General features: G+C 70.5%; 2 protein-coding genes across 9 annotated transcripts; both read right to left on the bottom strand.

Moving 5' to 3' along the window:
- Nucleotides 1-2,070: 2,070 nt before the first annotated feature.
- Nucleotides 2,071-4,782, bottom strand: LOC141734678 (acyl-coenzyme A thioesterase THEM4-like). 7 transcript variants are annotated; one of them, XM_074566742.1, is made up of 8 exons: nt 4,689-4,782; nt 4,157-4,489; nt 3,971-4,079; nt 3,631-3,816; nt 3,032-3,537; nt 2,845-2,955; nt 2,632-2,756; nt 2,071-2,522 (listed from the first exon to the last, which is right to left on the bottom strand). In XM_074566742.1, the coding sequence occupies exons 5-8, from the start codon at nt 3,442-3,444 to the stop codon at nt 2,461-2,463; spliced, it is 711 nt and encodes a 236-aa protein (XP_074422843.1). In that variant the 5' UTR covers nt 3,445-3,537; nt 3,631-3,816; nt 3,971-4,079; nt 4,157-4,489; nt 4,689-4,782; the 3' UTR covers nt 2,071-2,460. The 7 variants fall into 7 exon arrangements, with proteins under 7 accessions (XP_074422843.1, XP_074422839.1, XP_074422840.1 ...); XM_074566738.1 differs by having other exon boundaries at nt 3,940-4,064; XM_074566739.1 differs by having other exon boundaries at nt 3,662-3,816; nt 3,940-4,064.
- Nucleotides 4,783-7,841: 3,059 nt separating this feature from the next.
- Nucleotides 7,842-12,612, bottom strand: S100A10 (S100 calcium binding protein A10). 2 transcript variants are annotated; one of them, XM_074566760.1, is made up of 4 exons: nt 12,574-12,612; nt 11,432-11,516; nt 9,759-9,928; nt 7,842-8,323 (listed from the first exon to the last, which is right to left on the bottom strand). In XM_074566760.1, the coding sequence occupies exons 3-4, from the start codon at nt 9,888-9,890 to the stop codon at nt 8,162-8,164; spliced, it is 294 nt and encodes a 97-aa protein (XP_074422861.1). In that variant the 5' UTR covers nt 9,891-9,928; nt 11,432-11,516; nt 12,574-12,612; the 3' UTR covers nt 7,842-8,161. The 2 variants fall into 2 exon arrangements, with proteins under 2 accessions (XP_074422861.1, XP_074422860.1); XM_074566759.1 differs by lacking the exon at nt 12,574-12,612 and having other exon boundaries at nt 11,432-11,532.
- Nucleotides 12,613-12,684: the final 72 nt, after the last annotated feature.

Below are 12,684 nucleotides of genomic sequence, written 5' to 3'. Positions count from 1 at the left end.
GCCGCCACAGCGGCACGCCGTAACACGCGCGCACAGACCCCCCGCGGCGCGTGCACACGCAGTCACACGGCCCTCGCCGCGCCCGGGGCCCGTAACACGCCTGCGACACGCACGGCTGTGCGGTAACGCGTGCCAGCACGTCTGCGTGAGCCGCAAAACACGCGTGATGCTGACACACGCTGACACACGCTGACACACGCAACACCCCCCGTGCCCCGGCAGCGCCCGGTGCCCTCACATGCACACACGCGCGCACACGCACACACACGTGGGCACGCTCCCGCGCACGCTCCCAGGCGTGTCTGCAGGCGTGTGCGTGCTCCCGCACGCGTGCGCGGGCAGGCTCCAGCACGCTCCCACCCCCTTGCACACGCACCTGCCCCCCTCCCACACGTGTGCGCACAGGCGTGCACACCCCTGCCTGCTCCCGCACGCTTGCACACACGCGGGCGCACCCTCGCACGCGCACACGGGCTCCTGCGTGCCTGCACGCACCGACCTCCCCTCTCGTGAGCTTCCACGGACTGCACACGCGTGTGCACGCCCCAGCGCGCTCCCACGCCCTTGCACACGCGTGTGCACGCCCCAGCGCGCTCCCGCCCGCCCGCCCACGGACACGCGCACCCCTGCTCCCGCACATGCCCGGCCGCCTCTCACCCGCCACCCCAGGGCTCGCGCGCTCCCACACGCGTGCACACACGCGTGTCCCAGCCGCACACGCGCCCCCGCCCGCTCCCCCCACCCCTTGCACACACGGACACCCCCTTGGTGCCCCCCTGCCCCACCGCCTTCCCCCGCACCCCCGCGCACGCACACGCGTGTGCCCCGCGCCGCAGCCCCCCGGCACGGGCCTTACCTCGCATGGCAGCGGCGGCGGCGGTGGCGCGGGCGGCGCGGCCGAGCGTTATAAGGGCGCCGGGGCCCCCCCGGCATCCTGCCCCCCCCCCCCGGCATCCTGCCCCCCCCGGCCCCACGCACTGGAAATTTCCGACTTTCCACGGCGCGGCCGGGGGGGAAACTGAGGCACGGAGCCCCCCCACCCGCCGTGACCCCGGTGACCCCGGGCGAAGCGCAGCGGGGACCCAGGCGGCCGGGCGGGCACCGGCCCCACGGCCACAAACGCCCCCGCGGCGGCTCCGACACCCCCCGGGCCCCACAGCGTCCCACGGCACCCCGAGGCGCCCGGTTCTGGGGGGCAGGGACGGGACCTATGGGGACCCTGATGTCCCCGGCTTTGGGGTGCGGCCGAGGGACCCCACGGCACCCCGATGTGCTCAGCCCCGGGGCGTGCTGGTGGCACCCCGGGGGACCCCGGTGTGCCCGGCTCTGGGGTGCAGCGGTGGGACCCCGCAGCACCCCCATGTCCCCAGCTCTGGGGTGCGGCCATGGAACCCCATGGCACCCTGGTGTGCCCGGCTTTGGGGTGCAGCAATGGCGCCCCAGGGGACCCCAATGTCCCCCGCCCTGGGGTGCAGCCGTGGGACCCCACGGCACCCCAACCTGCCTGGCTGTAGGGTGCAGCAATGGCACCCCAGTGTGCCCCGCTCTGGGGTGCACCCGTGGGACCCCACAGCACCCCGATGTCCCCAGCTCTAGGGTGCAGTGACAAGGACCCCACGACACCCCGATGTCCCCACCTTTGGGGTACGCCCGCGGGCCCCCCGGCGCCCATGGGGGTTCAGGCGCTGCCGGATCGTGGGGGAAACTCAGCCCCCCCGGCTTTGGCGAGTGCCACCCGGGCTCCGGGGGTCCCCACGGCCACCCGGCCATGCCCCGTGTCCCCTGTCCCATGTCCCCTTTCCCGTGTCCCCCGTCCCCTGTCTCGCTGCCGCAGCCCCGGGCTCCATCTGCGCCCCCCCGGGGCCCCGCCCACTCCCATTGGCCCCGCCCACAACCCCTAGAGGCCCCGCCCAACCGTATTGGCCCCGCCCACCCCAGCGACCAGACCGCTGTCGCAGCCCCGCCCACTCCGTGACTCCGCCCACCCCAAGCCCCGCCCCCCGCATAGCCCCGCCCCCCCGCCGCGGCCCCCCCCCCCCCGCGCCCACAGAGACACTGGGGACACGCGGGGACATCGGCAGCGGCTGTGATTGTCGTGGGGGCCCCCCCCCCAGCCCCGCCAGGGAAAGCGGGGTGGAGGGGACACGGGGGCACCAGGAGGGGACATTGGGGTGACACGGGGTGATATGGAGGTGATATGAGGGTGACACGGGGGGGGGGGGGACCGTAGGGGGGGGCACAGGGTGACACGGGGGGACACAGGGGTGACACAGGGGGGACATGGGGGTGACACAGAGGGGACACACGGGGGACCAGTGGGGGGGCATGGGGTGACACAGGGGTGACACGGGGGATGGACAATGAGGGGGTGGGCCATGGGGGTGACAGGGTGGCTTGGGGGGGACCTTGGGGGGTGATATGGGGGGGACACAGGGGTGACACGGGGGTGACCGGGGACGGCTACTGTCTCCTGTCCCCGTCCTGCGCCCGGAGCTTGATGGGGTCCGGCTGGATGAAGAGACCTGGAGCCAGGGGGGAGGGGGGGGGGACACGCTGGATGGGTGTCCCCGTGCGTCCCCCCCGCCCCCGTCACCCCCGGGGGGTTGTCCCCAGGGATGTCCCCGTCCTCACCGGTGGCCCGGGCGTGCAGCGTGTCCCCGTCAGCATCGCGGACCTGGCAGGAGAGGAAGGCCTTGCGCCCCTCCAGCCGCTCGGCGCGGCCCTCCACCAGCAGCACGGCGCCCAGCGGCACGGGGCTGGGGGGACAGGGGGTCAGTCCCCTCCCTGTACCCCCCCCCTCCCCCCCCACACCTTGGGGACACCCCCTGGGGACACTCCACTCACGCCAGGTAGTCGATGCTGAGGTTGGCCGTCACCACCGGCCCGGCCACCGCCAGGGCGCAGGTCCCCAGGGCGCTGTCGATGATGGTGGCGATGGCACCGCCGTGGGTCAGGCTGGGGAGGGGACACGGGGTGAGCGCCAGCGCCGGGGATGGGGGTGTGACACGGCGGCGGTGACGGTGACACTCACCCGGGGTGTCCCTCCAGGTAGGGCCCGGGCTGGACGAGGCAGAGCAGGCGGCGCTCGGCGGCGTTGAGGAACATGGCGTATTCGAAGCCGTTGCCGTCGCCCTCGATGGCGCGCGGGAAGAGCCGCGTGTCCCCCGGCGGCGTCCCCTGCGCCGGCGGCGTCACCCCCCCGACGGCGGCGCCGTGCTGGCGGGCGCGGCGGTAGGAGGGCAGGCGTGCCCAGGCCCCGCCGGCCGCCATGGCCAGGAGGCGGCGGTAATGGCGGCGCATGGCCGCGCTCCAGCCCCCGTTGGGCACCGCCAGGTCCCGGGGGGGCTCCGGGGGGGCGGGGGACGGCGGGAGGGGACGGGCGGGGCCGCGGGGGGGGCGGCCGGTGGAGACCCCCCGCCTCAGCGCCAGCAGGGTCTGCCACATGGGCCCCGCGGGGACGGCGGTGATGTCACACCTGGTCGGTGAGGTCACTGGTGATGTCACACCCGGCCGGTGGGGTCACTGGTGAGGTCACACCTGTTCGGTGGGGTCAGAAGTGATGTCACACCCAGTTGGTGAAGCCACCAGTGACATCACACTTGGCTGGTGGGGTCACTGGTGATGTCACACCTGGTGGGTGGGGCCAGCGGTGATGTCACACCTGGTTGGTGGGGTTGCTGGTGATGTCACGCCCAGCTGGTGGGGTCACTGGTGACGTCGCACTTGGCTGGTGGGGTCACTGGTGATGTCACGTCTGGCAGGTGGGGCCAGCAGTGATGTCACACCTGGTTGGTGGGGTCGCTGGTGAGGTCACGCCTGTTCGGTGGGGTCAGAATTGATGTCACACCCAGTTGGTGAAGTCACCAGTGACATCACACTTGGCTGGTGGGGTCACTGGTGATGTCACACCAGGTGGTTGGGTCAGAGGTGATGTCACACCAGGTCAGTGGAGTCACTGGTGATGCCACACCTGGTGGGTGGGGTCGGCGGTGATGTCACGCCTGGTCGGTGAGGTCACTGGTGACGTCACGTCTGGCAGGTGGGGTCAGAGGTGATGTCACACCCTGTCAGTGGTGTCACTGGTGATGTCACACCTGGTTGGTGAGGTCACTGGTGACGTCGCACTTGGCTGGTGGGGTCAGAGGTGATGTCATACCTGTTCGGTGGGGTCACTGGTGATGTCACACCTGGTCGGTGGGGTCACTGGTGATGTCACACTGGTCAGTGGGGTCGGCAGTGATGTCACACCCGGCTGGTGGGGTCACTGGTGATGTCACACCTGGCTGGTGGGGTCGACGGTGCTGTCACACCCGGTCAGTGGGGTCACTGGTGATGTCACACCTGGTCAGTGGGGTCGGAGGTGATGCCACGCCCTGTCGGTGGGGTCAGAGGTGACGTCACACCCGGTCGCTGCTGCTGCGGGGCGGTGGTGTCACGCGCCGTCACCGGCCCCGTCGGTGATGTCACGCCCTGTCAAGGAGACCCGGTGCTGCCACACCGGGAGCCGGCAGTGATGTCACTCGCTGCCGTGACGTCACTCCCAGCCGAGGGCAGGGGCAGTGACGTCACTCCCGGTGCTCCCCCCGCGGGACCCCAGCGGGGTCCAGGACAGCGGGGTCAGAGGTCAGAGGTCAGCGCCGTCCCTGTCCCCCCCCCCCCCGCCCCCTGACGCGGCGCCCCGCGCGCACCCCGCGCTCGCGCTGACCCCGCGCCAGGCTCCGGACGCGGCGCCCGTGGCGAAGCGGTCACGGCGGCCACGCCCACTGACGACGTCACGCGAGGGGCGGGGCCTCCGCGGCTTCCGTAGCCGCCCCGCCCCGCGGGAGCCCTATGGACCCCTACGGGCCCCTGTCGCCCCCCCGCCATGGACCCCCATAGGCCCCTATAGACCCCCATATGGCCTCACGGAGCCCCTGCGGACCCCCTATGCCCCCCTGTAGAGCCCCTATAGAGCCCCTATAGACCCCCAAACCGCCCCACACAGCCCCTATGGACCCCCCATACACCCCATAGGCCCCTATAGACCCCCCTGCAGCCTCACACAGCCCCTACGGATGCCCTATAGACCCCTTGCGGACCCCTATAGGCCCCTATAGACCCCTGTACCGCCCCACACAGCCCCTACAGACCCCCTATAGACCCCTGTAGAGCCCCATACCGCCCCAAGGGACCCCCTATAGACCCCCATGGGACCCTGTAGACCCCCAAACCGCCCCACACAGCCCCTATGGACCCCTATGCAGCCCCTATAGAGCCCCATACAGCTCCTGTGGACCCTATACAGCCCCATACGGCCCCTACACACCCCTAGGCAGCCTCATACAGCCCTATACAGCCCCTACGGACCCCTATAGAGCCCCATAGGTCCCTACAGAGCCCTGCCCTGTCCCACCCTAAGGGACCCCCTATAGACCCCCATACTGCCCCGCACAGCCCCTATGGACCGCCTATACACCCCATGCAGCCCCTATGGACCCCTAGAGACCCCCATACAGCTCCTATAGATCCCATACCGCCCCACACAAACCCTATAGACCCCTATACCACCCCATGCAGCCCTATACAGCCCCTATGGACCCCCTAGAGACCACCATACAGCCCCTATACACCCCTATGCAGCCCCATACAGCCCCTCCAGACCCCCATACACCCCTATACAGCCCCTGTGGACCCACATACAGCCCCTATAGACCCCTGTGCAGCTCTCTGGGGCGTTACAGCCACCTTATACCTCTCTGTATAGTGGGCCTTACCGCCGTCTATACATGCCTATACGGCCCTCTGCAGGCACCACAGCTCCAAACCGCCCTATGGCTGCTATAGGTGCCGCTACGGCCCCCTACAAACCTCTGCGGCGCTTACAGTCACCTATACAGCAACCTACAGCCCCGTGGGGGCCCTACAGACCCCCCCACAGCCCCTACAGACCCCCATACAGCCCCTACAGACCCCCATACAGACCCAGGCAGCCCCTACAGACCCCCATGTAGCCCCTATAGACCCCCATACAGCCCTGGGCAGCTCCTATAGACCCCCATACAGACCCTACAGACCCCCAGGCAGCCCCTACAGACCCCCAAACAGCCCTGGGCAGCCCCTACAGACCCCCATATAGCCCCTATAGACCCCCAGGCAGACCCAGGCAGCCCCTACAGACCCCCACAGAGCCCCTATAGAACCCCATACAGCCATGGGCAGCCCCTACAGACCCTCATATAGCTCCTATAGACCCCCATACAGCCCTGGGCAGCTCCTATAGACCCCCATACAGACCCCGACAGAGCCCCTACAGACCCACAGAGCCCCTATAGACCCCCATACAGCCCTGGGCAGCTCCTATAGACTCCCATACAGACCCTACAGACCCCCAGGCAGCCCCTACAGACCCTCATGTAGCCCCTGTAGACCCCCTTATAACCCCTATAGACCCCCATACAGCCCTGGGCAGCCCCTACAGACCCCCATATAGCCCCTATAGACCCCCGGGCAGCCCTTATGGCCCCCCCCCAGCCCCTATAGACCCCCAGGCAGCCCTTTAGATTCCATAGCCCCCTGTGCAGCCACCCAGTGGGTGCCACAGATCCCCCCCCTGCCCCCCCCCAGCCCTGGGCAGCCCCTATAGAAGCCCTACGCACTCCCCATACAGCCCCCCATAGGTCTCGTGCCCCCCCCCAGCCCTCCTATGGACCCCCACACCCCCTTATACCATTTGGTAGTGGGGGGGGGGGGGCACCGCACCCACCACTCCCACAGCTGGGGTGGGGCTGGGGGGACCCCAGGGTGACAAGGGCCTCGGGGGGACCCCAGGGGGACAGAGACCTGGTGGGGGGGGGAGACCAGAGGTGACAGGAGACCCCAGGGGGACCCCAGGGTGACAGGGACCCCAGGGGGGGACGCCAGGGGTGACAGGAGACCCCAGAGTGACAGAGACTTGGGGGGGGGGGTGGAGGGACGACGCCAGGGGTGATGGGACACCCCAGGGGGACCCCAGGGTGACGGACACCTGGGGGGGGACAACGCCAGGGGTGACGGGAGACCCCAGGGGGACCCCAGGGTGATGGGGAGCCCGGGAGGGGGAGGCCGGGGGTGACAGGAGACCCCAGGGGGTCAAAGACCTGGGGGGGGGGGGGAGGCCAGGGGTGATGGGAGACCCCAGGGGGACCCCAGGGTGACAGGGACCCCAGGGGGGGACGCCAGGGGTGACAGGAGACCCCAGAGTGACAGAGACTTGGGGGGGGGGGGGAGGGACGACGCCAGGGGTGATGGGACACCCCAGGGGGACCCCAGGGTGACGGACACCTGGGGGGGGGACAACTCCAGGGGTGACGGGAGACCCCAGGGGGACCCCAGGGTGATGGGGAGCCCGGGAGGGGGAGGCCGGGGGTGACAGGAGACCCCAGGGGGTCAAAGACCTGGGGGGGGGGGGGAGGCCAGGGGTGATGGGAGACCCCAGGGGGACCCCAGGGTGACAGGGACCCCAGGGGGGGACGCCAGGGGTGACAGGAGACCCCAGAGTGACAGAGACTTGGGGGGGGGGGTGGAGGGACGACGCCAGGGGTGATGGGACACCCCAGGGGGACCCCAGGGTGACGGACACCTGGGGGGGGGACAACTCCAGGGGTGACGGGAGACCCCAGGGAGACCCCAGGGTGACGGACACCTGGGGGGGGGACAACTCCAGGGGTGACGGGAGACCCCAGGGGGACGGAGACCTTGGGGGGGGGGGGGAGGGGGGGGGATGCCAGGGTTTGACAGGAGACCCCGGGGGGGACACCGGGGTGACGGGGACCCCAGAGCGCCGATGGTGGGGCCGGCGACGCCAAGAAATGACGTGGCTCCAGTGTAGTACAAAACACCTTTATTGGGGTGGGGGGGTGTCAGGGCAGCCCCCAGGGCTGGGGAGGGGGGGGGGGGGGGAGCAGTATCCATGGGTGCGGGGCAGCCCCCACGTGTGGGGCAGCCCCCTGGGGTGGGTGGGGTGTGTGGGGGGGAAGGCAGTATCCACGGGTGCAGGGCAGGCCGTCGGGGTGTCGGGGCAGCCTCCCATGGCGGAGGGTGGTTGCGGGGGGGGGATTGGGCAGTATCCATGGATGTGGGGCAGCCCCCATGGATGTGGGGCAGCCCCCACACCCCCACACGCCCCCGCCGGCTGGGGCTGCCCTCACTTCCTGCCCTTCTGCTTCATGTGCCGCACGAAGTAGTCGTTGCAGGCGATGGTGAGCCCGGCCACCAGCGAGAAGAAGCCCTGGAAGCCCACGGTGCCGTCCCGGCTCTGGTCCAGGTCCCGCATGATCTTGTCCAGGGCCATCGGGTCCCGCTGGTTCTATGGGGGGGGGGACGACAACACACGAAGCGGGACGTCGGTGGGTCGGTGCCCCTCACCCGGACTCGGGGCTGCGGGGAAACACCCCCCCCCCAAACACACACACACACCCCGGGGCGGGCAGGGGGTCTGGCAGCGCTATAGGGGCTGATTCCATAGAGCTATAGGGGCTGATCCCCATAGGGCTATAGGGGCTGATCCTGGGGGGAGCTATAGGGGCTGACCCCATAGAGCTATAGGGCCTGATGCTGGGGGGAGCTACAGGTGCTGACCCCATAGAGCTATAGGGTCCGATCCTGGGGGGAGCTATAGGGGCTGACCCCATAGAGCTATAGGGCCTGATGCTGGGGGGAGCTACAGGGGCTGACCCCATAGAGCTATAGGGCCTGATCCTCGGGGGGAGCTAAAAGAACTTATCCCATAGAGCTATAGGGTCCGATCCTGGGGGGAGCTATAGGGTCCGATCCTGGGGGGAGCTATAAGAACTGATCCCATAGAGCTATAGGGTCCGATCCTGGGGGGAGATAGAGGGGCTGATCCCCACAGAGCTACAGGGCCTGACCCTGGGGGGAGCTATAGGGTCCAATCCCCGGAGGTGCTATAAGGGCAGATCCTATGGAGCTATAGAGTCTGATCCCATGGAGCTATAGAGGTGGATCCCATGGAGCTATATGGTCTAATCCCGGGGGTGCTATAGGGTCCGATCCCCAGGGGTGCTATAGAGGAGGTGGATCCCATGGAGCTATAGGGTCCAGTCCTGGGGGTGCTATAGGGGGGCAGATCCCATGGAGCTATAGGGTTTGATCCCTGGGGGTGCTATAGGGTCCAGTCCCAGGGGTACTATAGGGAGGTGGATCCCATGGAGCTATAGGGAAGGATCCCATGGAGCTATAGGGTCTGATCCTGGAGGTGCTATAGGGGGACAGATCCCACGGAGCTATAGGGTCCGATCCCAGGGGTGCTATAGGGAAGGATCCCATGGAGCTATAGGGTCCTGTCCTGGGGGTGCTATAGGGACGGATCCCATCGAGCTATAGGGTTCGATCCCAGGGGTGCTATAGCGGGGTGGATCCCATGGAACTATAGGGTCCAGTCCTGGGGGTGCTATAGTGGGGTGGATCCCATGGAGCCATAGGGTCTGATCCTGGGGGTGCATCCCATGGAGCTATAGGGTTCGATCCCAGGGGTGCTAGGTCTGATCCCAGGGGTGCTATAGGGAAGGATCCCATGGAGCTATAGGGTCTGATCCTGGCAGTGCTATAGTGGGGCGGATCCCATGGAGCTATAGGGTCTGATCCCGGGGGTGCATCCCATGGAGGGTACAGGGTCTGATCCCGGGGGTGCATCCCATGGAGGTACAGGGTCCGATCCCGGGGGTGCTATAGGGGGGTGCATCCCATGGAGCTATAGGGTCCGTGTGCCCCCCCCCGCACACCTCCAGGAAGCCGGGGAACTCCTTCTCCATGAGCGCCCGCAGCTCCTCCTTGCTCAGGTGCTCCTTGTCCCCCGCGTACTTGTGGAAGGTGAACATCAGGGTCTCCATGGCGTGCTCCATCTGGGACGGCATGGCGAGGCCGGGGGGCGGGGGGGAGGGCGGCGGCAATACTGCGGGGGGGGGGGGACGGACACACAACTCAGCTGCGGGCCCCACATTCCGCCCCCCCCCCCCCCCCCCCCAGCCCCGGGGCTGAGGCCGGCGCCGCTCATCACACGTGTGAGCCGTTTTCCAGCCGCCGGGAATGACTCAGCTCCGGGCTGCGGCCGCGGGGTGGGGCCGGGGGGGGGGGACGACGACGACACACACATGTCCTGCGGGTGTGTCCCCTGTGTGTGTCCCCCCCCCCCCGGCTACGGGGCACCCTGGGGAGCCCCAGTGAGTCATGGCGGCGGGGGGGGGGGGGGGGGGGGGGCATTGCGCAAAGGCCCGGGGTGGGGTGCACCCTGCCTCGGGTTCTCCATGACCGGGGGGGGGGGGGGGTGTCACCGGGGGGGGGGGGGGGCAACCCCACAGCAGGGAGTGACACCCCCACACACACACCCCCCCCCCCAAGGGGTGACATCACTTTGGGATGATGTGGGGGGAGGACAGCGTGGGGACACGCCTGCCCCATGGGACAGCTGCTCCCCCCCCCCCCCGCCATGTCACTGTCCGTCCCGTCCCCCCCCCACCTCAGTGTGTGTGTCCCCCCCCCCCGCCCCCGTTGGGGACAGGGTTGGGGACACCGGTGCCCCCCCCCCGCCTCCAGCGCGGGCGCTGCCACCGAAACAGGAACTGGCCCAGCCCGTGGCTCCGAAAATTCGGGGGGGGCCCGGGGAACGGGGGGGGGGGGCACACACAAACCAGGGCCGGGACAACCCCCCCCCCCCCCCCGCCCTCTTCCCCCCCCCCCCCACTGCAGGATGCGGCCCCCCCGGTGTGCGGGGACATCTCTTGGGGGGGGGGGTGTGTCCCCCCACGGGCACCCCCAAACCTTCTGCGGGGGGGGGGGGGGGGACACGACACACAGAGTGGGGGGGCCCTGACCCATGTTTGGGGTGCCCTCCAAAGGGGGGGTGCGGGGATGGGACCCTTTTATGGGGGGGGGGGGCAAAGCCCGGGGGTCCCATTGGGGGGAGGGGGGGGGCAGGATGGGCCCCACCTTAAGGGGGGGCTGTGGCAGGATTGGGGTGTCCTTCGTGCGGGGGGGGGGGCAGGACTGGGGGCTCCCCACCCAGTGGGGGAGGGGGAAGGACGGGGCCCACCTTAAGAGGGGGGCAGGATTGGGGGTCTCCTTCTAGCAGGGGGGGGGGGGGGGGGGGGGCAACTTTGGGGAGTTCCCTTAAATGCCGGGTGCGGAATCGGCCGCCCCCCCCCCCCCCCCCAAAAAGGGGTGCAGGGATGGGGTGTTGTGTGTGTGTCCCACCCCCCCAGAAGGATGCAGCCCCCCCCCCCCTCGGGGTGGGGGTGTCCCCCGTCCCCGGAGGATGCAGCCCTCCCCCTCCCGGGGTGGGGGTGCGAATTGGGGGTGTCCCCCCTCCCCCGCCCGCCAGAAGGATGCAGCCCCCCCGGTGTGGGGTTGCAGGGAGGGGGTGCGGGATGGGTGTCGTCCCCCCCCCCCCGGTACTCACGGCGGTCGGCGCGATCGGAGCGGGCAGTGGCGGGGCGCGGCGCCGCCCGGGATAGGCACGGCGGGGGCGGGCCGGAGGGGGGGGGCTATCGCGGGGGGGGGGGGCACCGGGACGGCCCCGCTGACTCACCCGCTCCCCGCCCGGCCCCGCTCCGCCCCAAGCCCTTCCCGCCGCCGGCTGTCGTCCGTCCCCCCCCCCCCCCCCCCATCCCCGGGACCCCCCCGCTGCCCCCCCCGTATCCCCCCTGCTCGCACCCCCGTCCCCCCCGATCCCGCCCCGCTGCCCGCCCCCCCGTTACAGTCCCGGCCACAACCCCCCCCCCCCCAGCCCTGCTGGCCCCCTGCCCCCCCCCCCCCAATCCTGCCCCATTGCCGCCCCCCCACCCCCGTCCCGCGGGGGCCCCCCCACCCCCCATCCGCCGCCACGGGCCACCCACGCGCCCCCCCCCCCCCCCACCTTAATCAGGATCATCTTCCCCCCCCCCCCCCCACCCGCGGGGACACCACCCCGGCGCGTGCCGGCGCTAATTAGCACTAATTGGGTGCCGAGGCGTGGGACCCCGCGGCGGCGCCCGCGCGTGGCGGGGCGCGCGCCCCCGCCGCTCCCCGGGGGGGGTGGGGAGGGACGGGACACGGGGACAACCCCCCCCCCCACTCGGGGGGGCATGGGGGACCCCCGGGGTGGACGACACGGGGGAGGGGAGACCCCCGGGCGGGGACGACGGAAGAGCTGCCTGCCCGCCCCCCCGCCCCCCCCGCAGGGTGCAAAGGTGGCGGGCGGGGGGGGGGGCCCTGGGTGTCCCCCCCCACTCCCCCTCCGTGGGTGCGGGCCCGGCACCGCCCGGGACGGGGCGAAGGGCGAGGCCAGCCCCGGGGGGGAACATGTACGACACCTCCAGGGCCCCCCCGTGTGACCCAAGGCCCCCCCGGCTCCGGAGGGGACCCCCTCAGCCCTCAAGGGACCCCTTGTTCCAATGCACCCCGCACCCCTGTCCCCAGAGCGCCCCCTTATCCTCAGGGTCCCCCCGCCCTCAGCCACCCCCCAGCCAACACCCCCCCCAAGGGCCTTCCCTTCCTCACAGGGACCCCCAGGGACCCCCCACCCCCGTCTCAAGGGCCCCCTCCAGAGACACCCCCCCCTACCCGCCACCCTGCCCTCACTCAAGATGGCGGCGCCCCCTCACGCCCCGCAGCGGGCGCGAAGCCGCGCGCGGCGGGCGCCGCCTGCCCTTCCCCGAGATGGCGGCCGCGCTC

This window comes from Larus michahellis, chromosome 24 (assembly GCF_964199755.1).
Source record: "Larus michahellis chromosome 24, bLarMic1.1, whole genome shotgun sequence".
NCBI classification, from domain to species: Eukaryota; Metazoa; Chordata; class Aves; order Charadriiformes; family Laridae; genus Larus; species Larus michahellis.
This window is presented reverse-complemented; position numbering and strand designations above follow the sequence as displayed.

Bases quoted from the DNA above. Each gene is read 5' to 3' on its own strand.
- LOC141734678 (XM_074566742.1), bottom strand. From the start codon at position 3,444: ATGTGGCAGACCCTGCTGGCGCTGAGGCGGGGGGTCTCCACCGGCCGC. The intron at 2,956-3,031 runs GTGAGTGTCACC...TCCCCTCCCCAG, and splicing joins TACCTGGAGGGACACCCCGG to CCTGACCCACGGCGGTGCCA. The intron at 2,757-2,844 runs GTGAGTGGAGTG...CTGTCCCCCCAG, and splicing joins CTCAGCATCGACTACCTGGC to CCCCGTGCCGCTGGGCGCCG.
- S100A10 (XM_074566760.1), bottom strand. From the start codon at position 9,890: ATGCCGTCCCAGATGGAGCACGCCATGGAGACCCTGATGTTCACCTTC. The intron at 8,324-9,758 runs GTGTGCGGGGGG...CCCCCCCCATAG, and splicing joins AGTTCCCCGGCTTCCTGGAG to AACCAGCGGGACCCGATGGC.